At 41.7% G+C, this 27,459-nt stretch overlaps 2 protein-coding genes across 2 annotated transcripts in view; one reads left to right on the top strand and one right to left on the bottom strand.

Annotated features, from left to right (window-relative positions):
- Positions 1-15,887: 15,887 nt before the first annotated feature.
- Positions 15,888-22,000, bottom strand: LOC132974887 (probable gluconokinase). Its single transcript, XM_061039195.1, has 6 exons — positions 21,759-22,000; positions 21,542-21,624; positions 20,510-20,540; positions 20,234-20,320; positions 17,978-18,021; positions 15,888-16,417 (listed from the first exon to the last, which is right to left on the bottom strand). Exons 2-6 carry the CDS (start codon positions 21,577-21,579, stop codon positions 16,054-16,056), a joined length of 564 nt encoding a protein of 187 aa, XP_060895178.1. The 5' UTR covers positions 21,580-21,624; positions 21,759-22,000; the 3' UTR covers positions 15,888-16,053.
- A 2-nt stretch (positions 22,001-22,002) lies between these two features.
- frmd3 (FERM domain containing 3) overlaps positions 22,003-27,459 on the top strand; it is a 77,479-nt gene continuing 72,022 nt past the window's right edge. The window contains exon 1 of the mRNA XM_061039126.1: positions 22,003-22,932. Coding sequence (XP_060895109.1) covers positions 22,828-22,932 — 105 coding nt within the window. The 5' untranslated portion in view covers positions 22,003-22,827. The remainder of the gene's footprint in view (positions 22,933-27,459) is intronic.

Below are 27,459 nucleotides of genomic sequence, written 5' to 3'. Positions count from 1 at the left end.
CTGAACAATTTAAGGCCAGAAACCAGATTGCAGCAGGTTTTGAATCCTCTCTCTTCTGGTGGGTTACCATAAACAAAAACACAGATTGGATCAATTACCTTGCGTACATACAACAACGTTTCCTTAACCACACACGTGACGCAGTCAAGGCTTAAGCCCAATTCACACATACACCGTGCGCCGCGGTCCGTCAGTGCCGCGCACTACGTTGTACTTAGCCTTCAATCAATCAATCAATCAATCAATCAACTTTTATTTGTATAGCGTCAACTCATAACAAGTGTTATCTCGAGACACTTTACAAGAAGCAGGTAAAATACCTTACTCTTTGTCTGTTAACATTACAAAAGAGCAGGTAAAAAGACCTTACTCATTGTTATGTTACAAAAAGCAGGTAAAAGACCTTACTCATTGTTATGTTACAAAGATCCGGCCTATCCATCATGAGCACTTTAGCAAAGCAGCAAAAGTTACAGTGGTAAGAAAAAACTGCCTTATTAAAAGACAGAAATCTTCGGCCGGATCCCCGGCTCATGACGAAACAGTCTTCACAGGCCTAGACTGCGCCGGGCTTGGAAAGGGATAGGGGGAGAGATGGGATAAGATGCAGGAAGAGGGATAGAGAGCAAGGGGGTGGGGGGAGGTAGACCGTCCATCAGCAATCCGGTGGGGAGGGGATGGGGTGTGGGGGGGTTGTTCTGGCAGGCCGCCAACCCACGATCCGGTGGGGAGGGGGTAGTGGTGGGGTGGGGGTTGTTCTGGCAAGCCGTCAACCGACGATATTGAGTTCACTCACTCTAGTCAATCATTGTGTTCACACAGCGCGCGCTGCGGTCCGTCTCCGGAGCGTGCCATCGACGGCACTGCGCTCTGCTCCGTTTCAAATACGCAGCGAGTCTATTTTCGCCGGAGTGTGCGGGAGGTTCGCGTCAAGCTGGACAGAATATGACAGCCCGGACAGGAAGTCAGACAAGGAAACGCACAGAGCATCCGGTCAATTTCAAAATAAAACACAATATACGGACTCGCGATCGTATTTTTCATCACGTTATCAACATTACGTCAAAAAACGCTCTTTTCCAAATGAACGATATTCTCGTAGTTTTGCCGCCTACGGATCGTGTCTTTAACTCACATCCTCCTCGCTCCGTGTCTGATCGGGAAATAAACGATCACAAATATAAAACATGCAGTAAAAAGTAAGGGAGCAGTGTCGGTCATACAGCGGCTGTTAAGAGACTGGACGGACGTGCAGCGCTTTTCTTCTCATTTAGGAGTCGAGACCGAGTCAAGACCAAGACCAAGGCAGGACTAGACTGAGACAAGACCAAGACATTTAGGGATGGAGACCCAGACAAGACCAAGACCAAGGCAGGAAGAGACCGAGACAAGAGCAAGACATTTAGGGATTGAGACCAAGACCAAGGCAGGACTAGACTGAGACAAGACCAAGACATTTAGGGATGGAGACCCAGACAAGACCAAGACATTTAGGGATGGAGACCCAGACAAGACCAAGACATTTAGGGATCGAGACCAAGTCCAGACCAAGACCAAGGCAGGACTAGAATGAGACAAGACCAAGACATTTAGTGATGGAGACCGAGACAAGACCAAGACCAAGGCAGGACTAGACCAGGACAAGACCAAGACATTTAGGGATCAAGACTGAGTCAAGACCAAGACCAAGACCAAGGCAGGAATAGACAGAGACAAGACCAAGACATTTAGTGATGGAGACCGAGACAAGACCAAGACCAAGGCAGGACGAGACCAAGGGGTGACACTTTGTAATGTTGTGAAATGTTGAACCGCTGCAGCTGAACATCTGGGGTCTTACGAACCCGTGAGGGTTGGGCACTCGTGACACGTAAATAACTACAATCAATCAATTACAACCAGAATGTTTTTCAAGAGTTAAAAAGTAAAGTCAGTGAAAGTCTGTGTTCAAAACTCGCTGATTCTCTGAGAAATGACCACCGTGTGTGTGTTTGTTTTTCTTCGTGTCTGCAGTTTATCGACATTGGCAAGCCATTAGAAAGTATGTTCCTGAATTTATTTGGATGCAAGACCACGGTCCACGCTCTGTCTCCTGGAGATCTGGACTCTTCCAGGCCTTGGAAGAAGTCCAGAGGAAGGGGTGAGAGACCTTCCTCTCCAGGAGACATCGAGCCGCCCACCATCATGAAAGGGACCAAACGGAGGAGTGAGAGACCTCCGTTTGGGTACAACATCCACCCTTTCATGATCAGTGAAGACTACGAGCGGAGGGGTGAGGACCAGGCAGGAGGGAGTGAGAGACCCTCCTGCGCTGGAGACACCAACACCATCATTCCATTCAGGAAGGACCAGGCAAGAGGGAGTGAGAGAAGCTTCCTGATCCCAGCACTGCCTGAAGAGTTTCATCTTCTCCACCTGTAAGTTGATTTAGACCTAAAATGATCTCACAAAACTTAAACTAGTTGTTGAAGCTGCTTTCCTGTTGTTGTCTCCCTCTTCACTGTCAGAATGTTGAAATCTTCTCTGAGAAAAAGTAACAAGTTGCTCTCACGGCCTCAGAGATCACATCCAAAACTAAAAAAAATAAAAATCAATCTGCTGTGTTTAAAGCCAGCTGATAATTCCTGTAAGTGTGTGAAGCTGCAGTCCTTTCTGATGCACACACTAAGAACTCTGCTGGAGTTGAAAAGTCCTGAAAACTCTAAAAGTCTTTATCAAATTGCAGGTGTTACCATGGTGATGATCAAGGTCATCGTCAGAGACAAGCAGACGTCCTGCAGGAGGAGAAGAAGAGAGAGCTGAAGCTGCAGTCACCTCTTCTAACACTTCCTCCTGCAGCTGAGAGAGAATCCGTCCTCAGGGAGAAAGCTCTTATTTCAACAATGCAACAACAAAGAAAATCAATAAATAAAAAACAACAGTTTGATTGCACAGTTGAGTATTTTTGTTCTTATTGTTGCTCCTCATGTTGAACTGTCAGAGTGAAGCTTCTCTGGACGCTGTCAGTGACCAAACACCAAACTTCACTGAGTATTTCTACATCTTTATTTCTAACATGTGAAACCAGAAACAGGTTCTCTTATTCTGCTCGGGGGGGGGGGAAGAAAGAAGAGTAACAGGGGAGGAGCTCACTGACATTATCACCAGTTACACACTAGAAGGTCAAAGGTCAAAAACAAACAGGCTTTGTACCAAAGTGTTTCACAGCGAGCATGAACAGAAAAGAAGAAGATCGGAAGAGAGCGATTCAAAGATGATCAGTCATCAAAGCTGGAAGAGTTTTTAGAGATTTCATGGAAGTGAAAGAGTCCACACATGTAACGTTCTGACATCCAACGTTTCACACACAGAAAAGTAAAGACGTTTATTCAGAAGTTAATACATCTTTCATGCAAGATAAAAACATTTAAAGAGTTTATTTTTTTATCTTATTGAACATTTAAAGGATTGAAAACATGACGATGACCCTTGGCGCTGGCGTCAGTGTGTGAGAAGTCCAGGAGGCGAGTTGATCGGGCTCTACTACCACCTGATGTCCCTGACGCCCAGACTCCACCATAAGACTGAGTCGTCCCCACAGCCACCGCCGTCCTCATTCATGAACGTCCTGCTCCGACCTCCACCTCAGCGGCAAGGAAGTGTGGACAACAGGAAGATGACGACAAAGAAGAAGAAGAGAGCAGACACAAGAGGAGAAGAAGAAAGTAGTTTGGCTCGTTGAAGCGACAGAGATTTAAAGAAACAGTTTTCTCCTCTAAAAGGTGGAGAGGTCAAACTAACCTCTGTCTTTATCATCAACTAAACAAAGATTCACTTTTAATTTGGGGTTAAAATTCATTTAAAATCAGACAAAGACAAAAAAGGCCACTCATTGAACCGGGAAGATTAGACATGTGATGCACTCTGCAGCCTCTAGGGGGCGACATTACACTGTAACTGGTAACACGTTTGGTGTCCAAAGAGGACACCAAAGTGGGAATCAGTTTTTCAAAAATGATTTTATTTACTTGACAGTTGGAAAGACAAAAAGAGAACAAAAACATAAATTTCACATCTGTAAGTTGTGAGTTGAAACCAAACAAAGGTCAGGCACACAGCCCTCAGCTGCACGTGCAGTGACACACCTGTGCCTGCAGAGGGCAGCATTGTAAGCAAAGACAACCTTTTAACATTTTAGAAACCTCTTGTCATAACTTCTGGTCTTCTAAATCACTTGTGTTTTAATAATTACAGGGGCATGCATTTTATGCTGACATCAAGTCCAAGCTAAAAAAAAAAAAAAACATAAAGAAAGAGGACCATGCTTGTGATCATTATTGTTTTTCTTCATTTGTTCGTTCATTCGTTTTGCATTAACTTCTGAAACATTCATAGATCCACTTCCGAGCCTTTCTTCCCTTTCTTGTTACCCTGCCGACAAAGAGAAGCCAGAAAGTGCACAATTATTGACAAAAACAACAACATCTACTGAGCCAAGTGAAATGTTGGGGTTGTATCAAGTCAACTTTGGTTATATTCTTTAATAATTATTTCTAATTATTAATAATATAAATAAAATATCATTAAACTATGTTTAATCTCGTTTTGGGGCACCACCCTGTACTCAGGGAAATATAACCAAAATATCACTCAAATCAGTCTCAGATTAGTTATTTAATTACTAATATTATTAATAATTAATAACTATATTTAATAAATTGAAGGCGTGCAGACATACACTCTTGGCACCACCCGCTTCTCATCTGCTCGCCAGCAGCTCGCCAGCAGCTCGCCAGCAGCTCGCCGTTAGCCCGAGTCTATCCCACCAGCATCGAGGTGCGTTTCTGGGACTCTAGTGACTTGAACTCTGCCTCTGTGAGTTTCCACCTGTTATGTCTGCACGGTCAACGTGAACCGGCTTCAACTGTACTCGCTCGTGACTCCACAGCTTCGACCAGGCCTGCGATGTGGGGTATTTTGTGGCAAAATTCATTGACAGTGAATAATACTATAACAAAGTTAAAGGAACATTACATTGAATTCACTAATCTTGAGAATTAAAACAGGATAATAATTTAACATTGAAATTAAAGGAGCCGTGTCACAAAGGTAACTAAGTATCTAAAAACATAAATAGAGGGTTAACTAACACACATAAAGGCCCTGACACACCAAGCAGACGGCAAAGAACTAATGGCTGAACGAAGGCCGACTGTGGTGACTCACGACGCCTTTGGCTTGGCCAAAAAGTTGCACTTTGTGCAAAGACTACAGCCAACGGACAACCAGCACATACGTTCTGCACATGGGTGAGAGGAAACAACTCTCCATGCCAGCAGGCGGCGCTAGTCCGTTGTTATGATACAAGAAGACCATTTTCACACTGCTGCCGCGCACCACTCGTGTAAATCCAGAAGTACAAGTAGAAAACAGCTGAAACACACTAAACACATTTAATAAATAAATAAAAAATCTCATCCATGATGGCGTGAAATCTGATGTTAGAGTTCATTCTTTATACTTTAGAAATCCTCATCTTTCTTTTTTATTCACAATCTATGGTATGAACCAGCTTGTCCAGTAAGAGGCAGGTCAATTTTTTATTTTATTTTTTTATTTTTTATTTGAATCTTTACCACACACAGAGTGAGGTGACATGAACAAAAGTACATCTCTTTGTGTCATATTTGGGTCAAATTGATTTGGACTAATTTGGGTCAAATTAATTTGGACTCCATGGTCTTAAGGGTGGAGTATTTTTGTAATTATTAGTAATTAGTATTTAGTAATATTTTTTGTGGTAAAGTTATTGTGAATGATTGATGAATTCTGGTTCTGTGAAACCTCATACAAAGCTGAGTCTTTCACTTGTGACCTGAAGGGCACTGTGAGTTGTAAACAGCTGATGACAGTCAGCGTTAGTGTAACCAACACCAACTCTCCACCAATGTTGGTGCCTGGTTCCTAGGTCTATAGTCTTTATAGTCTTCTCTTTGCTTGTTGAGCATGGACTCGACGTGTCTGGACTCTTCCAGCTGTTGTTTTTGAAGCCTGGAGAAGTTTTCCTCAGATTTCCGGAGAGCTACGGCCAGCACGTGCTTCTCCTCCACACTCTTTATGTATTTGTTCAAAGTGTCCTTCAGCTCATCTTGAAGCTTTCCACTGGTGATCCTTTCTCTCTCAGAGGCAATTTGATCAACTCTCTGCTGCAACTCAGAGTTCTTCGTCTGTTGCTTTGTGAGTGCGTCTTCAAGTTGTGTCCGTCTTTTCTTGCTCTCCAGCTCATGTGCATTGAGTGCGTCTACTGTGCGCTCCAGCATATCAACGGAAGACTTCTTCTCCGCAAAACGTTCAGAGAGGGAGCAATACTTTGACTTAAGTTTGCCATACTTTCTCTCTGCATCCTGGAATTTATGCCTGATATCTGCATTCTCCATCTTCAGTGTCTGCACGTTGTACATGACACGCTCTGAGGACACAGAGGCTTCTCTTAGCTGGGTTGTCTGGAGTTTTAGATATTCAACCTCAGCCTGGCTTTTTAAAATCATCTCCTCACAGTGCTTCTGTTGAATTTTGATGGAAGACCTTAACCCTTCTTCCATATTTAGGCTTTTTTCTAATGCCAGAGTCTTCTCAGAGAGCTCTGCTTCTAGCCTCTGAATCTTTTCATTTGCTTCTGAATACCTGGCCTTCATCAGTTCCTCCTCAAATCTTCTACGTTCTCCGTCTTCCTGAAGCTGTTTTTGTGCAAGCTGGCACTCGTCCAGGACAATCTTCAGCGTTTCGTTCTCAGAATTCAGATCATGGCTTTTCTGTGTCAGAAATTCTACTACCTTCAAGAGTGAACAGTTATTGGCTTGTTCCTCTTTGAAGTCGGAGGCCTGCTGGTTCACTTTCTCCTGCAGGGAGGAAACAATGTGGTCCTTGCCTTTAATTTCAATTTCAAGACTCTGATTATTGTTGAGTAGGGATTTGATTTCTTTGTTTTTCTGCAGAATTTTGTTCTTCTGCTCATCAATGTGTCTTCTTAGTTGCTTGTTTTCAGCACAATTGTCCTTCTCACGCTTTTCTGATTCTTCTTGCAGACTCTGCAATTGCTCCAGATAATCTGTGAGCTTCTCAATCGCAGTATTTTTCTGTTCAAGCTCAGCGGTCAATTCACAGGTCTTGTTATCCAGCTTTGCAAGCCGGCACTCGGTCAGGGCAGCCTCAAGTTCGTCCTGCAGCCTGGTATTCTCAGAAGTTAGTTCTAGGAATTTCTGATTATTGATATCCAGGGATTTTATTTCTTTGTCTTTTTCAAGACTTTTCTTGTGCTGCTCGACGAGTTGGGCTTCGAGCTCAGAGCACATTTCACTGACTTTGTCTGTCAGTTTTTGCTTGGACCACTTCAGTTCTTTCTGAGACTTTTTATAATCAGCCAATTTGGCATTTAATCTCTCAATTTCAACACTGAAACTGCGTGTGTTAGCTTGCTCCTCCTCTAGAGCCTTTAAAAGCGCTTCTTTTTGTTTTCGCTCCTCCTCCAGGGCTTTATTCTCATGAGATCTGGCGGTTTTTTCAAGAGGTACTATGTCTCTTTTCTTCTTCCTCAGATCATCTTGGAGATCAGCATATTGCTGTGATCTCTCCGATCTGGCAGATCCATCAGATCTGGTAATTATCTGAGATCTATCTGATCTTTTAGATCTATGAGATTTCTCAGATCCATCTGATTTCTCAGATATGTCTGAGCCTCTTGATGTATCCAAGAAATTTGATACCTCCCAGCAGTCCATCTCCAAGTTCTCAGATCTCGTTGGTATCTTTTCTTCAACAACCTCTGATCTCTCCGATCTGCCACATCCATCAGGTCTCGTAATTGTCTGAGATCTCTTAGAGCTATCTGATCTTTTAGATCTATGAGATTTCTCAGATCCATCTGATTTCTCAGATATGTCTAAGCCTCTTGATGTATCCAAGAAATTTGATACCTCCCAGCAGTCCATCTCCAAGTTCTCAGATCTCGTTGGTATCTTTTCTTCAACAACCTCTGATCTCTCCGATCTGCCACATCCATCAGGTCTCGTAATTGTCTGAGATCTCTTAGAGCTATCTGATCTTTTAGATCTATGAGATTTCTCAGATCCATCTGATTTCTCAGATATGTCCACGCATCTTGAAGTATCCAAGAAATTTGATATCTCCAAGCTTTCCAAGTTCTCCAAGTTCTCGGATCTCTTCGGTATCTTTTCTTCAACAACCTCTGATCTCTCCGATCTGCCACATCCATCAGGTCTCGTAATTCTCTGAGATCTCTTAGGGCTATCTGGTCTTTTAGATCTATGAGATTTCTCAGCTCTATCTGATATCTCCGATATGTCCAAGTATCTTGAAGTATCCAAGAAATTTGATATCTCCAAGCTTTCCAAGTACTCCAAGTCCTCAGATCTCGTCGGTATCTTTTCTTCAACAACCTCTGATCTCTCCGATCTGCCACATCCATCAGGTCTCGTAATTCTCTGAGATTTCTCAGGTCTATCTGATATCTCCGATATGTCGCTGTCCGTTGCGTCCAAACATCCTGACACCTCAGAGCATTCTGAAATCTCCCAGCTATCTGAGGTCTCAGAATAGCCTGTTTTCGCCCAGGTGACATGTTTGCCTGATCGGTTGTCGGTCATTTTCTTAGCTTTAAGAAAAGACTTTGCCTTACTGTTAATACTGAATTAAAAGTAGCTGGGATTAAACCAACAGTTAAGAAGTGTTCTCTGGTAATTCAAGAAGCTTCCTACAGACTAATGCTGAAAGCAGGAGACCTTATAGACTTTTAGAGTTCTGGAATCCAGATCAAAGCTCTTTGATGTGTCATCATGATACATTCCATCTTAATGGGCCAGTTCACACATTTAAAACAAAACAAAACACAAACAAAACCAGCATTCTCTCCCTTTACTTGAATGTAAAGACCAATCCGGGGGAAACCAGAAGTTGACAAGCCGCCATTACTGCTGTTGGGGTTGTATCAAGTCAACTTTGGTTATATTCTTTAATAATTATTTTTAATTATTAATAATATAAATAAAATATCATTAAACTATGTTTAATCTCGTTTTGGGGCACCACCCTGTACTCAGGGAAATATAACCAAAATATCACTCAAATCAGTCTCAGATTAGTTATTTAATTACTAATATTATTAATAATTAATAACTATATTTAATAAATTGAAGGCGTGCAGACATACACTCTTGGCACCACCCGCTTCTCATCTGCTCGCCAGCAGCTCGCCAGCAGCTCGCCGTTAGCCCGAGTCTATCCCACCAGCATCGAGGTGCGTTTCTGGGACTCTAGTGACTTGAACTCTGCCTCTGTGAGTTTCCACCTGTTATGTCTGCACGGTCAACGTGAACCAGCTTCAACTGTACTCGCTGGTGACTCCGCAGCTTCGACCAGGCCTGCGATGTGGGGTATTTTGTGGCAAAATTCATTGACAGTGAATAATACTATAACAAAGTTAAAGGAACATTACATTGAATTCACTAATCTTGAGAATTAAAACAGGATAATAATTTAACAATGAAATTAAAGGAGCCGTGTCACAAAGGTAACTAAGTATCTAAAAACATAAATAGAGGGTTAACTAACACACATAAAGGCCCTGACACACCAAGCAGACGGCAAAGAACTAATGGCTGAACGAAGGCCGACTGTGGTGACTCACGACGCCTTTGGCTTGGCCAAAAAGTTGCACTTTGTGCAAAGACTACAGCCAACGGACAACCAGCACATACGTTCTGCACATGGGTGAGAGGAAACAACTCTCCATGCCAGCAGGCGGCGCTAGTCCGTTGTTATGATACAAGAAGACCATTTTCACACTGCTGCCGCGCACCACTCGTGTAAATCCAGAAGTACAAGTAGAAAACAGCTGAAACACACTAAACACATTTAATAAATAAATAAAAAATCTCATCCATGATGGCGTGAAATCTGATGTTAGAGTTCATTCTTTATACTTTAGAAATCCTCATCTTTCTTTTTTATTCACAATCTATGGTATGAACCAGCTTGTCCAGTAAGAGGCAGGTCAATTTTTTATTTTATTTTTTTATTTTTTATTTGAATCTTTACCACACACAGAGTGAGGTGACATGAACAAAAGTACATCTCTTTGTGTCATATTTGGGTCAAATTGATTTGGACTAATTTGGGTCAAATTAATTTGGACTCCATGGTCTTAAGGGTGGAGTATTTTTGTAATTATTAGTAATTAGTATTTAGTAATATTTTTTGTGGTAAAGTTATTGTGAATGATTGATGAATTCTGGTTCTGTGAAACCTCATACAAAGCTGAGTCTTTCACTAGTGACCTGAAGGGCACTGTGAGTTGTAAACAGCTGATGACAGTCAGGGTTAGTGTAACCAACACCAACTCTCCACCAATGTTGGTGCCTGGTTCCTAGGTCTATAGTCTTTATAGTCTTCTCTTTGCTTGTTGAGCTTGGACTTGACGTGTCTGGACTCTTCCAGCTGTTGTTTTTGAAGCCTGGAGAAGTTTTCCTCAGATTTCCGGAGAGCTACGGCCAGCACGTGCTTCTCCTCCACACTCTTTATGTAGTTGTTCAAAGTGTCCTTCAGCTCATCTTGAAGCTTTCCACTGGTGATCCTTTCTCTCTCAGAGGCAATTTGATCAACTCTCTGCTGCAACTCAGAGTTCTTCGTCTGTTGCTTTGTGAGTGCGTCTTCAAGTTGTGTCCGTCTTTTCTTGCTCTCCAGCTCATGTGCATTGAGTGCGTCTACTGTGCGCTCCAGCATATCAACGGAAGACTTCTTCTCCGCAAAACGTTCAGAGAGGGAGCAATACTTTGACTTAAGTTTGCCATACTTTCTCTCTGCATCCTGGAATTTATGCCTGATATCTGCATTCTCCATCTTCAGTGTCTGCACGTTGTACATGACACACTCTGAGGACACAGAGGCTTCTCTTAGCTGGGTTGTCTGGAGTTTTAGAGATTCAACCTCAGCCTGGCTTTTTAAAATCATCTCCTCACAGTGCTTCTGTTGAATTTTGATGGAAGACCTTAACCCTTCTTCCATATTTAGGCTTTTTTCTAATGCCAGAGTCTTCTCAGAGAGCTCTGCTTCTAGCCTCTGAATCTTTTCATTTGCTTCTGAATACCTGGCCTTCATCAGTTCCTCCTCAAATCTTCTACGTTCTCCGTCTTCCTGAAGCTGTTTTTGTGCAAGCTGGCACTCGTCCAGGACAATCTTCAGCGTTTCGTTCTCAGAATTCAGATCATGGCTTTTCTGTGTCAGAAATTCTACTACCTTCAAGAGTGAACAGTTATTGGCTTGTTCCTCTTTGAAGTCGGAGGCCTGCTGGTTCACTTTCTCCTGCAGGGAGGAAACAATGTGGTCCTTGCCTTTAATTTCAATTTCAAGACTCTGATTATTGTTGAGTAGGGATTTGATTTCTTTGTTTTTCTGCAGAATTTTGTTCTTCTGCTCATCAATGTGTCTTCTTAGTTGCTTGTTTTCAGCACAATTGTCCTTCTCACGCTTTTCTGATTCTTCTTGCAGACTCTGCAATTGCTCCAGATGATCTGTGAGCTTCTCAATCGCAGTATTTTTCTGTTCAAGCTCAGCGGTCAATTCACAGGTCTTGTTATCCAGCTTTGCAAGCCGGCACTCGGTCAGGGCAGCCTCAAGTTCGTCCTGCAGCCTGGTATTCTCAGAAGTTAGTTCTAGGAATTTCTGATTATTGATATCCAGGGATTTTATTTCTTTGTCTTTTTCAAGACTTTTCTTGTGCTGCTCGACGAGTTGGGCTTCGAGCTCAGAGCACATTTCACTGACTTTGTCTGTCAGTTTTTGCTTGGACCACTTCAGTTCTTTCTGAGACTTTTTATAATCAGCCAATTTGGCATTTAATCTCTCAATTTCAACACTGAAACTGCGTGTGTTAGCTTGCTCCTCCTCTAGAGCCTTTAAAAGCGCTTCTTTTTGTTTTCGCTCCTCCTCCAGGGCTTTATTCTCATGAGATCTGGCGGTTTTTTCAAGAGGTACTATGTCTCTTTTCTTCTTCCTCAGATCATCTTGGAGATCAGCATATTGCTGTGATCTCTCCGATCTGGCAGATCCATCAGATCTGGTAATTATCTGAGATCTATCTGATCTTTTAGATCTATGAGATTTCTCAGATCCATCTGATTTCTCAGATATGTCTGAGCCTCTTGATGTATCCAAGAAATTTGATACCTCCCAGCAGTCCATCTCCAAGTTCTCAGATCTCGTTGGTATCTTTTCTTCAACAACCTCTGATCTCTCCGATCTGCCACATCCATCAGGTCTCGTAATTGTCTGAGATCTCTTAGAGCTATCTGATCTTTTAGATCTATGAGATTTCTCAGATCCATCTGATTTCTCAGATATGTCTAAGCCTCTTGATGTATCCAAGAAATTTGATACCTCCCAGCAGTCCATCTCCAAGTTCTCAGATCTCGTTGGTATCTTTTCTTCAACAACCTCTGATCTCTCCGATCTGCCACATCCATCAGGTCTCGTAATTGTCTGAGATCTCTTAGAGCTATCTGATCTTTTAGATCTATGAGATTTCTCAGATCCATCTGATTTCTCAGATATGTCCACGCATCTTGAAGTATCCAAGAAATTTGATATCTCCAAGCTTTCCAAGTTCTCCAAGTTCTCGGATCTCTTCGGTATCTTTTCTTCAACAACCTCTGATCTCTCCGATCTGCCACATCCATCAGGTCTCGTAATTCTCTGAGATCTCTTAGGGCTATCTGGTCTTTTAGATCTATGAGATTTCTCAGCTCTATCTGATATCTCCGATATGTCCAAGTATCTTGAAGTATCCAAGAAATTTGATATCTCCAAGCTTTCCAAGTACTCCAAGTCCTCAGATCTCGTCGGTATCTTTTCTTCAACAACCTCTGATCTCTCCGATCTGCCACATCCATCAGGTCTCGTAATTCTCTGAGATTTCTCAGGTCTATCTGATATCTCCGATATGTCGCTGTCCGTTGCGTCCAAACATCCTGACACCTCAGAGCATTCTGAAATCTCCCAGCTATCTGAGGTCTCAGAATAGCCTGTTTTCGCCCAGGTGACATGTTTGCCTGATCGGTTGTCGGTCATTTTCTTAGCTTTAAGAAAAGACTTTGCCTTACTGTTAATACTGAATTAAAAGTAGCTGGGATTAAACCAACAGTTAAGAAGTGTTCTCTGGTAATTCAAGAAGCTTCCTACAGACTAATGCTGAAAGCAGGAGACCTTATAGACTTTTAGAGTTCTGGAATCCAGATCAAAGCTCTTTGATGTGTCACCATGATACATTCCATCTTAATGGGCCAGTTCACACATTTAAAACAAAACAAAACACAAACTAAACCAGCATTCTCTCCCTTTACTTGAATGTAAAGACCAATCCGGGGGAAACCAGAAGTTGACAAGCCGCCATTACTGCTGTTGGGGTTGTATCAAGTCAACTTTGGTTATATTCTTTAATAATTATTTTTAATTATTAATAATATAAATAAAATATCATTAAACTATGTTTAATCTCGTTTTGGGGCACCACCCTGTACTCAGGGAAATATAACCAAAATATCACTCAAATCAGTCTCAGATTAGTTATTTAATTATTAATATTATTAATAATTAATAACTATATTTAATAAATTGAAGGCGTGAAATCCTTACACAAAGCCTTCGCACCCAGCTTATATCACAATGCAAATACACCAGTAATCACAAACAACTGCTCTCTTAAAATTATAACAGAATTTACTTAAACAAAGCAACACCAAAAAAAATCAATGAACTTAATCAAACAAATAACTATTATAAACTAATCTAAGCAACAAACATTATCAAGCAAGGCTTGTGGAAGGTGTAAATGTGTGTGTGTGTGTGTAGATGAGAGAGAGAGAGAGAGAGAGAGAAAACAAGATGGTGGAGAGAGACAAAACCATGTGGCTTCGTCACATGATGCATAATTTTCAGTGGTTATAAAAGAAACATAACTATTTCTGAAACTATTTCTTCCCAGACCAAAGCTCTTACTTGGGGTAACTCCTGGTGATCGTAGCAAAGCTGGTTATAGCGTCACTCTGTTGAATGTTGAATCATCAGATTCAGGCAGGGTTCCTTCTTGGCAGATGTAGGAGGAGGGTAGCGGGATTCAGATCTTCGACCAGAGCGCTGCTCTATAGGGTCTTCTGGTTGCAGGAGCCGAGTTCTTTATGTGTCCTTGTGGATTCAGGGATCAGTGGGCTTCCTTCAGCGCTCCTGTCCAGTTGCGTTCAATGACGTCTTACGAAAAATCTAAGGAAAGAAACTCTTCTTTTTGCTCGAACCTGATAGCATCTAATTGCGCCCAAAACTCCTAAAAATATGCCATGGAAGTAGTCAGCTGAATCCTCTGATGCTTGAATTCAGCATGTGAAGAGCTACCTATACTGAGCTAGGAGATCAGCTCTGGAGTTTAACCTATGTAAGCCAAGAGGAGGAAAGGCTTTGTCTCGAATGCTGGAGTCCATCTTGTTGGAGAGGGTATCCTCTGGTGTCGGCAGACCACACTTGAAGAGCAGGAAGCAATGCCTGGTGATTGCTTTTAAAGACTGGAGCTGCCTGTGGGTTTACCTCAGGTTCCAGTCCCCCCTTTACGTCACACGTAGGTGTGAAGTACCGCAGGGGATTCTGGGATAAAGAGTCCTTTTCGGCCTCTTTGTGATCTCAGTAAATAACTCAAAGGCACAGACTGTCCTAAGCCTGCGTGGCCAAACAGAAGTTAGAGATGGATAAAAAAAAAAAAAACATTTCACTATTAAAAAGTTAAAAATAATTAATGGTTGAATTTTTCTGAACCAAAACTTATCCGGATTCTTCCCTGATCTCAGATTGCTTAAACAACACACCAAAACTAATCTATTATGACTTTTCTTTGTGCTGCAGCTTACTTTTACTGCAACTTCCCTCCGCTTGCTCCTTTTTTCTGTGGTATAGAAAGGGATACAAGGAGCATGTATGCAAAGTAGCATGTCTTAACCCAGTTGAAAACTCTAATAGGCCTAAAGGTTATCAAACGACAGAGACTACTCATAAAGGAGGGTGTTTCTCCAGTGGGAAAGACTTTGTGCAGATTGTTCATCTAAGTGTGTTTTGGTTAAAGTATTTTGTTAAAGACTGTTAGGCTTCTCTTTAGTTGTGTTTTTTAAAAAGAAGCTTGCTCTTGGTTGTTTAGACTTTGTGATCATGTAAATAAATGATTGTTAAATGTGCTTTTATTTAGTTCCTCCTACTTTTCCCTGGGTTTCATTTTATTGTTACTCCCCTCATCCCCATAGCCGTCTTGGGGAACGTAACAGGAAGCCACATCTTTTTAAATGAATTAATTCTTCCTGTGAAATTTAAAGGAAGATTTAGCCATTTTGTCATGTCAGATTTCATGTTATTATTAATATAATATAATTATCTTGATATATCTGACACTTGTTTTTATTAATGACACATACTTAAATATTTAATTTTAGTGGTCCACCTAAAGCTTGTTGAATGTTAGGCACAGTAATGTGTTTTTGGATTTCCCATACTGCCGTTATTTCTGTTTTTCCTAGATTGATTTTATAACCTGATACCCGAGAATCTGCTGAGATGATATTAAGCACATGCTGTACAGAATTATCAAAGTTAGTTATGTACAATAAAAGATCATCTGCAAATAAGGTGTACCTCGATGACAGCTGGGATCGGCTCCAAACCCCCCGTCACACAGAATGGAAAGATAATGAATGGATGGATGGATATAATATTGTGAGTTATCCAGTGATTCCCACCGCTACTTAAAACCACAGAAGTCTACCTCGTTGTAGGGACAAAAGAAAAATAATTCAAAGGGGAATTCATGAAGGTTGTAAGAATTTATTTTAACTAAAATTTCATTAACCAAATAACATTTCATGCAAACCATCTACACAGGCCGTCTCACAAACATCCCAACAAACACACCACCAGCATCTCTAAAAAAGGAACACACTGATGATTGCCTCTGATCGGCTGCCGTGGCTTTGTTTAAGGAATCGACCTGAGGCTCGTGATGTGTGCCTCGACCTCCACGGCCATGTCAGAGATGCTCCTACGGATGTCCAGTGTCAAAAAGTTCTCCTCCTCCAGCGGAGGCTCTAAAACATCAAACTGGGAGCGCAGCAGGTCGGCCTTCATGTAATGTCCCATCCGGTCCACCATCCTCTGATGAATCAGATCGAAGTCACCGTGCAGAAAGATAAAAAAGACATCGGGAGTGGCTGGACGAAGGATATCTCGGTTCGGACTGGAAGGAGAAGCGAGGGCTTTGGAGCCGTGGAGCAGGATGTGTCTGTACAGATGCTTCAGGGCGGAGCAAACCACCAGGGCATCACAGCTGGAAGACCTTTCTCTGGGATCATAAAACACACACAGAGGGGAGTAAATTATTCAAGTAGCCGTATAAAGCTCATTTTGAGTTTAACTCAGTGAAACATCTGAAGCAGCTCTGCATTTACAATTCAACCGTCTCCTTATTTATGAAATCCCTCAGTTCAGCTCCTGTCTGACACAAGTCATTTGAGGAGCTGTCTCTTTAAGGCCCCCCTCCCTACAAGCCTACTTTATTCTGATTGGCTAATTTTCACACTTCAATGTAATATAAATCATGTATATCCTCTGAAAATAACTCTGTGAGTAATGACTGTCTACAATGGGTGTAACACCCGAGTCCCACTGTCTGTGATGTTTTCAGAGTCCTATCTTCAGTTTGTTTACATCGCCCGGACAGCGGCTGACTCCTCCCCTCGTGTATAAAAGTAGTTTAATTGAGGGACTAGAGAAAAGAAGAATAACATACTGTACTCACTGCTTAACTGTGTTTCTAGATCACGCTCATTTCAGGTAAATTTACATGCAGTGTGAAGATACGAGCATAATAAAGATCGCTAGCATTAGCATGCTAACACAACAATGCACCGCGAGTTGTTTTGGTTTCATGCTGGTGCTCAAGGGCGACATCTGCTGGATCAAAAAAAAATCACATATAAAGCCTTTAATAGATTTTTTGTTGTTCTCTTACATATTTTAGCTTGATAATTCATTAGAACTATTTATTTTACCGACACACAGCACTTTATTTGACCTAATTCACTTTCCTATGCTGTGTGTCTGAACTGTTTCAGCCTCTGGACCAGTGTGGTGCTGTTTACGTCTGTATTTCTCATGTCATCTTTTCTGTACCTGTCGTGTCTTGTTGCCTGCTGCAGATCTAATTTCCTTCGAGAAAATAATGAAGTTAAAGTTGAATTAGTTGGATGTAAATGTAAGACATTTAAATAGTTTTTTGCCAAAATCAGCAAAGAGATAAGATATATACTGTGTACACAAGAGGGAGCCAAAATCAAGACAAACTGAAAATCAGTCACTGGAGCTTTAAAAAACTGTAGATCATCACACAGATTTTTACTTTATTTTGATTTTTTTTTTCAAAAAGTTGGAAAACTTATCGAACTTAAAATGAACTCTGGTGAAATGTGGCTAAACAGAAGAAGTAGGTTAAGAGAAAAGCAGGCAGGCCAAGATGGGCAGATGGAGAAAAGTAACTGTGACTGAGTGTGGAGGAGTGGAAGGAAGAGTCTTTGATGTTGCCACAGACGCTTTAAGAAAGAGACGGCTCAGTTTTCAGCTCTCCCTCACCTCGTCTCTTCACTCTCACTCTCTTAATCTGTCTTTACTCTCCCAAAGTGTCTCTCCTCGCTGCCTGGTTTTCAGCCCGATTTTCAAAACCATCAGTGATATTTTTGATCTTTTCCCGACAATTTCACGCCGGCGTATTCTTACCTCGCTGCTTTCCTCTTGGGCTCACACCCTCTCTCTAAACCAATCAGCCTCTTCTTCACAAAAGTGGGTTAAGTCATCAGTGCGTGTGTGCATAACAGTCTGTGCGTCTGAAAGTTTAGCTTAACCTTACCTCTCAATGACTTCATGTAGTTTGAGGAGCCAGGGCAGTCTGTCCTAAAGGAAAGGAATAACTATGGGTTATTTGTTATTTCTTTACTTTTAGGATTTGGGGGCTTTTTTAAGCCTTCATTGACAGTGGATAGAGTCGCAAATCAGAGAGAGAGAGAGAGAGAGAGAGAGTTGGGAACCACATGCTGGATCTGAATTCAGGCCGCCCGACTCGAGGAGCGCATAGTCTTCACATGGGGCTGCTCTCTATTTTTAAAAATCATATTTGTACATTTACTTCACAGTCTGTTATGATCTATGTTTTCTTCTAAAAGGAAGAATGTGCCACTTTTCGATCCAGTAGCCCTTAAGCCCCAGCATTAAACTGCTGTTTGGCGACACCTCCGCTTTTCTGAAGCCTCCGCTCTCCTCCAGCGACACACCTTTAAACACCATAATTAAGCACCCTAAAGCGCAAGCGGGGGGGAAGTAGTCCATTGCTCGAGCTGCAATCACCTGTGTCCTGCATTGTTGTGTTAGCAGGCTACTGTTAGCACACTTTGGCTTCATATTGCACATAAATTGACACAGAAAGACGCTTACGTGACATCCAAATAATCAGTGAGTATGTTATTCTTCTTTCCTCTAGTCCTTGACTAAAACAGCTTTATATGCAGGACCGTCCCGTCCATGTAAACACGGCTCTGACAACAGTACAGCAGGCGGGACTCAAGCTTCTCACTCATTGTCCACAGTAATGACTCAGAGAAACATTTACACAGGACTTGATTTCTGCTGTTTTTATGTGTACAATGTCGCACATTCTTCCTTTAGGAAAGAGGCATCGATAATTTCTCAAACATAAAGAACAGATTATCTTTGGTCGCTTTAGGGCAGCAGACATACCGACATTTTCTCTGACTTTTTTAAGTCTGTGTTGAACAACACCAACACTAACGGTACCATTATCATTAATCAGGCAGACATTGTTAGTCTGATATGATCCCTTTTCTTAACTCGGGCCAGGCAGCAAAACAGTGAGTAGAAAAATCTCTTTGAACGTGTGTAAGGTGGAGTTTACATATAGCCTTAAACACGGCTGTGTAGGAGGGAATGCATCTCATTAAATTGAGCATTTTGGTTGTTTGAGAAGAGAAGGCACTGGCCCCACTTTTGGGGTCACAATCATGACGGCAGATTCTGGCTTTGCCCTTTAATACAGCTGGGCTGGTGAGTTAGACACACAGAACAGAATAAACACACTATTAGACTGCCATCAGAAGTAGAGTCTGTCCAAATGTGGTTACAACTGAGCTGGAATCCCATCTTTAGTCATCCTGCAGGGGCTTTAATATGAAGAGCTAAGCTGAGTCAAACAGGGGGACCCCGCTCTGCCCACTCGGGTTTTACCACCTCAACTGGAGTACATGAAAGGCGGATTTTTGACAGTAATCCCGGATGTACATTTCTGCTCCACTTCATCATACATTCAAAGGCCAACTGTTGAGTATTTTCCAAACATGCCGATGAAGTAAACAGAGAGCGTCCCAGGTTAATTCTCCCCTCGTTTGAAAGTTGATTTCTGAGTGGGAGGTTATCATCAGTCACCAAACAGCGCTTAAGGCAATCTGCTGCCAAATGTTGGCCGGGCTCGCTCTGCCTGTAAGCGTGTGCAAACTCAACTTTGGCAGGTAGCCAGTCGACTGTTTGGAGGACTCGAAAACAAACGATAAATACCAGTAAAAAAAGTGAGTTTCCTCCCCTTCTGCTTTCACTGTCTGCTCCTGTGAAGCTGCTCCAGACACTTGTTGTGTTTCCGTGGCTGCAAGTCTGAGAGAGTGATTTATATCCATGACAGGAGACAAATGGCTTACTCCAACAATGACTGACATTCAATTTGAGCTGACAAGACACCTCCATGGACGCACACAGACACAGACACACAGACAGACACACACACACACACACACACACACACACACACACACACACACACACACACACACACACACACACACACACACGCACACACACACGCACACACACACACACACACACACACACAGGCTGACCTGGTCTGTCAATGGTTCACCACGAGCCATCTTGTCAATGTTCTCCTGTGGATGGAAGTCATCTCCTTCATGTAAGGGCCAGCCCAGCTGAAGAGTCGACACACACAAGAACACACACACACACACACACACACACACACACACACACACACACACACGCACACGCACACGCACACGCACACACACACACACGCACACAGGCTGACCTGGTCTGTCAATGGTTCACCACGAGCCATCTTGTCAATGTTCTCCTGTGGATGGAAGTCATCTCCTTCATGTAAGGGCCAGCCCAGCTGAAGAGTCGACACACACAAGCACACACGCACGCACGCACGCACGCACGCACGCACGCACGCACGCACACACATGCACACAAACAAATATAAATATTGAGTGTTAAGATTTTCTGTGTGCAAAAACATGATGGAGGACTGGGGTTTCAGAGTGTTTGTATATGTGGAGAAGTGAGTGGATCCACTTACCTTTTCTGATAGGAAGGCCCCGAAACTACTTCTGTTCAAGGAAAAAGACGAGGCGTAAATTTAACAACACAATTAATTTGTCAAACATATTAAAGAGTGTATCACAGTCAGTGTAATGAAATGCATGTTGACCTCACTCGCTCTCCTTGAAACCAAAAGTATTAAATTAATAAATAAATAATTGGCAGCACAAGACTAAAAGTATTTTAAACTAAATATTTAGATAATGAATTAAAACTGTCCTTGAATGATATGTTAAAATATACATATATTTGTGTATGATACTACACATTGAATCAATAAAGCCTTTAATCCAGAAATGATTAACTCACTATGATGTAATAAAGTTATTACACTATTAGGAGAAAAATATTTAGGCAGAAAGTTGTTAAGTTTTGGGCTCAGCATCCTGATACATTATCGACCAGTTATTACATTTCAGGTTTTATTATATATATTTTCTTTACAACATTTCGGGTCGTTGTTACATTTTGGGCTTTCTCTGCGTTTTTCCTCGGCACGTTACCTTTAGTCAAGTAACGACTGAATATGACATCTTCAAAAGACTTAAGTGTTAGAAGTGAAAGTAGATTCATGGAGAAAGAAAGGGTAAGAGTGTACTTAAACATACCTAATGACACGTGCATAAACCAGTGCAGTCTGCACACACCTGGAGTGGATTAACCAAGTCTACAGCAGTTGTTTTTGCACAGTCCTACAGTTGGCATTATGAAGCGCTGGCCTCATACCTGACAGGTGTACTGTAACCTGTTATGTAATGTAACAATAACAGCGAATAAACTTTCACCTTGTCCCCTCCAAAGCTCCTACACAGCTTTTTTTTCATCATGTGACTAAATGAATCCTAACAATCCACAATGTAAAGCCCACGTTAAGCTCACCTGTAATGAACTGCTATAGGTAAAACTGTTGCATTGTTTGTTTTACTGAGATGACTTTAGTGTGCTTCTATATTGAATGCAACCTTGTGAAGCTGTGAATGTGTGTGTCCTCTCAACAGGCTACACTTACTTCCCACAGCCCGACACTCCCATGATAACGTAGATCATTGTTCTCTCCGTGGATCTTCAGACTCCTAAAGGTAGATCACGACCCTAAGTGGGTCAAAGAAGAAAGAAGCGGGCTGTACCTGCAGATTATTATTAACACCTCTAACACAGATTTAAATCATCAACTCCACCATAGGAATATGAAGGAATAACACGAGCTCTCATGTGATGAAACATACCCATGTAATGGACTTGTGCTGCTACTTCAGGTGCTGTGAACTCATCCCTGCACAGGTGTAACCCACCACAAAAAAACAACGAAAAGGCTAGAGAAACCCACCACCCCCCAAAAAAACAGAATTAGTATCCGGTCGCTTATTTAAAGAATAAAAACGCTACATTTGTTATTCAAGCGGAGGAAAACTTCGACGGTATAGAGAGGAAAGGCGACCACAACAAACTGTAGCCACTTCTCTCATGTTTAAAAGAGACGATACCACGTGACTATTATACGTGATGACGCACGTTTGCGTGCGCCGTTAAAGAGACAGCGCTCTGCTCTGTGGGCGCGCTCGCTCTCATTACGTTGATACTAATTTGCCTTTGACGTCATTGTTGTTGAAAAAATAATCTCACTGAGATGAGTTTTAATAATTTTCTGATAACAGTATGAAATAATTTTATAAACCGCACATTATTACTATTTTTTATCCAAATGTACGTGTGGATAAATGCACTGTAGCCTATATTAAAAATGAAAATGTCTCATTATTTTTCACATTTTGGCTGCATAATTCAACGAATGGGCCTATTATAAAATATTGAAATAATCTAGAGGTCTAAAAACATTTAAAAAAAAACAGCACAATCAATGGACAGACATTTTGGTAATCTGACACCATGCACATTAGTGCGAAGGTTCATGCTGTAATTTGGACACAGAAAGAATGGGTGAGAGAGAGAGAGAGAGAGAGGGCGAGAAAGAGAGAGGGGGAGAGAGAAAGAGAGAGAGATAGAGAGGGGAGGGGAAAAAGCCATCCTCTCCTGTGAATCCATCAGTGGCAGGCAAGAGACGGATGAAAGCTCTCCTCCCTCCAGCCCTGTTGCATCCATCTATCCATCCTTCTCTCTATCCAATCGTTCATCCTCAAGGGCGTCACACAGGGGGTTGACGAGACCCGACGGAGAGGTGCATACATGCATGCATGCATGTTTGCGTAGATCCTCATTGTATGTAGGCTGCGTTATAGCGTCTGCACTGCGCGTGGATCCGCTGTCATGAGGAGCTGAAACAGAAACGACAGGAGGATGAAAATGCTCCGGTTTCGCAGCCCCAGCATCCGCTCCTTGGACCAGGAGGTCCTGTGCACGATCAGGTTACTTGACGACTCCGAGATCTCCTGCAGCATCCAGGTGAGAATTCCTCACACACCTCATGTAGGCTATACTGAGATTGATGCAAAAACACGTGGAGGCTGCAGATGAATAACCTCACATTTGCTCAGAGACTGCAAATCGTGAATTGAGGCTGCAGCCTATATTTTTCATTATAATACTGGTCATAGCCTATAGACATTTTTGTACAACCAGAGAACATTTGGACCTATTGTTCTTCTAGTTTCCATGCTGATGTGATTTAGGCTTCCTCCGTTTTGCCTTTATGAGATATAGAGGAGGGAGGGAAGAACATGGGCTGTGTATTTCCATGAGTGTGTTTAAAATCTAAGCTTAATGCGACTGACATGGAGAGAAGTTCTGATGAAGTTTGGTCCACAGCAGAGGAAATGGTCCACATGGGTGTGGTGGTGGTGGTGTCGGTGATGATAGTGATGGTGATGAGGGCAGAGAGGTCTGCTGTTTGGGTTATTGATTGCAGTTTGTCGATTGAAGCTGTGTGTCTATATTTAAAGAGAGAGAAGGGCCTGCCGTCGTAGAGGTTATGGGATAAATGTCGTTTTCCAACATGCTGGATTTCAAATGATGAGACAGCATATTGTGAGAGTCATTGCAGTGACTGCAAACCAAAACTAGGGATATTACTGTGCGTATTTGTTTCCTTTAAATGAAGGTTTAATTGAAGTAAAATGATTTAATACCACATAAAGAAAAGTTAAAAACTACGCCTTCAAGTGCAATAATCTAAATCTAACAGTCGACTGTAAAATTCGGCAGAAGAGATGTAAAACTAATTTACCACATTTTCTTTCAGAATACCTTTACCCTGTTTTGTGATCACATTTTCATTTTGATTTAACAGGCTATATACACGAATAAAGGAAGGAAAAAAATATACCAATTGTCTTCCTCCATGCACTCCAAAGCCATGTTGGTTGTAGTCAGCTGCTTCTGTAAATTGCTCGAATGTGTGAGGGCGAGTAATCAATGATCGTCTGTCTTAGGGTGACATGCTGTGACTGACTGATCACCTGTCCTCTCGCACAATGTCAACTAATATCAGCTCCAGTCCAGGTGGCAGCCTCCGATATTACAAAATGAAACCAAAGCAGACGTGCAAAAAACTACTGTTCCTCGAGTGTCCACTTGAAGCTGGCTTGAAAACCAAACTTAAAACTCCCACTTCCTACTTAAAACCCATTTAAGTAGGAAGTTGTTGGAGAGCGAGAGAGACGTGCAAGAAAGGAGCCTCAGACGGACTTGAACCCGGGCCGCCTGCTTTAGAGGACTTTTACCTCAGAACACGGGGCACACCCTAACTGACCATGGGCGCTTCTTAAAATGCTAAATCCTACAGCAGATGTTGATTAATTGGTTCTGGTTGCTGTAGTTCATTTCTTTATTTGTAAAAACTGTGCGGAGGGCGGGGGGTTGATTACTTTTTTGTAACTCATCTGGTTATATTAAGGCAAAGAGTTAAGCACAAAGAGTTGCTGAGTTGACTGACAGGTGTGTGTGTGTGTAGTTGTCTGCTTCACCTCTTTGTCTGCTTCTAGCCTGGTGATCGCCGTCGTTTGGCCTCATAACAAACCTTCAGATACAAATGGGTGATGTCAGTGAAACCTCGTCCATGTTTTATACAGTCTTTGCTGCAGCCCCACGAGACCCTCTGTTGGATTAAGCTTAACCATCACCTTAAACTGAAGTGCAGCCAGCATGAAAACTTCTTTAAAAGGAATGAACTAAGAAGTGCGAGAGACTCTTCTCGCTTGAGATCTCACATTAAAACTTTTTCTTGGCGGCTCAACAAAGCAAAATAAGATTTTTCCTGTTTACAAATAAATTAGATCCTGTGTGGCTCCTGAGCTGCTGCCAAGATCCAAGACTGTTGTATTTGCCAACGTCTTACTCATATGTTTAGAGCACCCACAACTTGAATTCAGGACAACACTGAAAGATATGTGAAATAATGAGTGCCTCATCGTACAGGTCAATCATCTCAGCTTGATCTTTGCAGGACGTCGACAGCTGCCTCGGCCTCGTTGTCTGACCCTGAATGAGCAAAAAAAAACTAGCTGCCTGTCAAACTTACTGTCTCACTGTCCTCTACATGTAGCCTCCTGTCAAAATAACACAAAGTGCACAGACAGAGGCAGAGAGAGAGAGAGAGAGAGAGGTCGTGTGTCCGCTTGCTTGTGTTGCACACATGTCTACCTGCTGGCTTGTGTCTTTTAAAGCACAAAAGTGTGTCGAACATCTGTGTTCACGTCAGCGAACATTCAAGTGTGGCTTTTCTCCAGGAGATGCATGAATAAAAGAGTCACAGATTGTGAACGAATGTGTGTGTGTGTGTGTGTGTGTGTGTGTGTGTGTGTGTGTGTGTGCTTTTAGGTGTGCTTGTGTGTGATGAGGAAATGGACATTTATACTTCTAGCTGACTGCTTTTTCCAGGACTTTCTTTAATGGCTTTGTGTTCCGTTTGCCGAGCGGCTCCTTCCTACATATTTCATGACATCCTGCGCTCCTCATGCTACACTTCTACTCAACAACAGCACGTCTCCTGTTTCAACCACACACACTCCCATCTCTCACTTTATCCGCTGCTTTTGCTGCTCCCCTCTTCCCCTGCTCCTGCCTGTCTCCCTTATTTTGTCGTCTTTTTGCTTCTCTCCATTGAGCTGAATAAGTAGGTCAGGATGAGGTAACAGAGACGGCTCTAAATTGAATGGCTTCATAAAAAAAAATAATAATTCTTGGGATAATATCGTGCTTTTCAGAAAACAAATCATCATCTGAACATTTTTCTTTAACGTCCGCAGTGTCCTGATTTCCTTTAACTTTCCTCCAAGGCGTCAGTTCTTGACTTTGCATAAAATATGCTCACGTTAGCTGCAGGTCTCCTTCGGGGGGCAAAACGTTGGATTAATCCTGATTCAATGAAAAACGTTAAATGTCTTAAAAAGCCACAGTAAATGTGAATATTCTTAAGGAAATAGACTATGAAATTACGCCTGAAAAGTGGATGAATATTTATGACTTTTAGTGGACGTTGCGTAACACATGCCTCATCACTGCAAGTGCAAAAATAAAATGTTGGAAAGTTTGTACGGCAGCTTTCAAGAAGGCAAACTGCTTTGCTTCACACGTAAGGGACGAGGTTTTTAAAAAAGGACATTAAATAAAAGTATTGAGAGTAAGGTAGGGTATTGGTACTCGTTGGTAGATTTGGTTTACAGTGAGAGAGTCGGCCTCCAGCACAGGACAAAACATGAAGTGACAACAGTGCTCAAAGAGAAAAAGCTCGTAGTAGTAAAATCAAGATAAAGTAACACATCTGTAAGAATAAGAAAAATAAAAGCAAGATAAGAATAAGAATTTACCACCAGTCAATAAAACATAGTAAGAAAAGATAAGGTAGAAAACAGGATAAAGGAAAGACAAGATAAAAAGTGAAGAGATCAATGAAATAAAACAGAAGTTATAAATATAAAAGGAGCGGATAAAGTACAAGATATGTGTTCAATAAAAGAGCCAACAGAAGTGTTTAAAAATAAAGCTCATCTTGTAGAGTAGACCTTCAATGTTGTACGAGTTTCAGCTGCAGGAGTTTTCATTTGTTGTCACATTTGATGTCATTCTCTGTAAATCTCGTCACAGCTGAAATTGTTTCTGATGTAGTTTCTTCAAATGTTGAATTTTATCAGATTTCAAAGATTTCTTTTTTCAGAGTCAAACACAGTGGGGTTTCAAACCGTGTGAGGTTATATCTAAGTTCATCAAAACTATAACAAGCTGCATATCACGCTTCATACAAGTAATGTTTTTGACTATTTGAACAAAGTCAGGGAAGAATTTGAGTCGTGTGACGACAAAACAATGAAACACCCTCTTATTCAAATTCTATCTACAAAATATCACCTCTTCAACACCAAACTTAGAGAAACAATAATTACGAAACATAAAGATTAAACATTATGTAATTTATACTTTAATATTCTCTTATATATCTGTTTTAGAAACTTTGAGTGTTTCTCTACTCTGCTATTTTTAAACCTTTATGTGACCTCTTTGTGCAGCATCAAGGTCCTAAAGATTTCTTATTTATTTTTATTTTTTTACAAATTTTTAATACTTTGTTGATACTTATCGAAAACAAACGACACAATTTACATTTTAAGAATGATCAATAGCAAAGCAGAGAAATACGAAAAAAAGAAGAGCTACAGATCTCCAGGTGAAACAATGGACAGAAGCTGGCGTGCTCAGTGTGTCCGGTAATATTTGATAATAAAAGGTGCGCTGTAGTGGGGACAAATTACAGAAAAAAGCCAACCAGCTTACATCAGTGTAGTGGAGTGGTCTCTGAAGCGGTTACAGGCACGCTTGTGGGGGAGAGGATAAGAAAAGGAAGAGTAGAAAACACAGATATTCAGCCTGAAGGCCTTCATCAGGGCGTCAGAGTTCTGCACAGCCGTGCTGGGATACAAACAGTTTAGGTGACTGAGTGCTTCCTTGTTTGAGATCTTAAGATCTTTAGAATGCTAA

This window comes from Labrus mixtus, chromosome 5 (genome assembly GCF_963584025.1).
Source record: "Labrus mixtus chromosome 5, fLabMix1.1, whole genome shotgun sequence".
In the NCBI taxonomy this organism is placed as follows: domain Eukaryota; kingdom Metazoa; phylum Chordata; class Actinopteri; order Labriformes; family Labridae; genus Labrus; species Labrus mixtus.
Note: the sequence above shows the minus strand (reverse complement) of the source record. Positions and strands in the feature narration are given on the sequence as shown.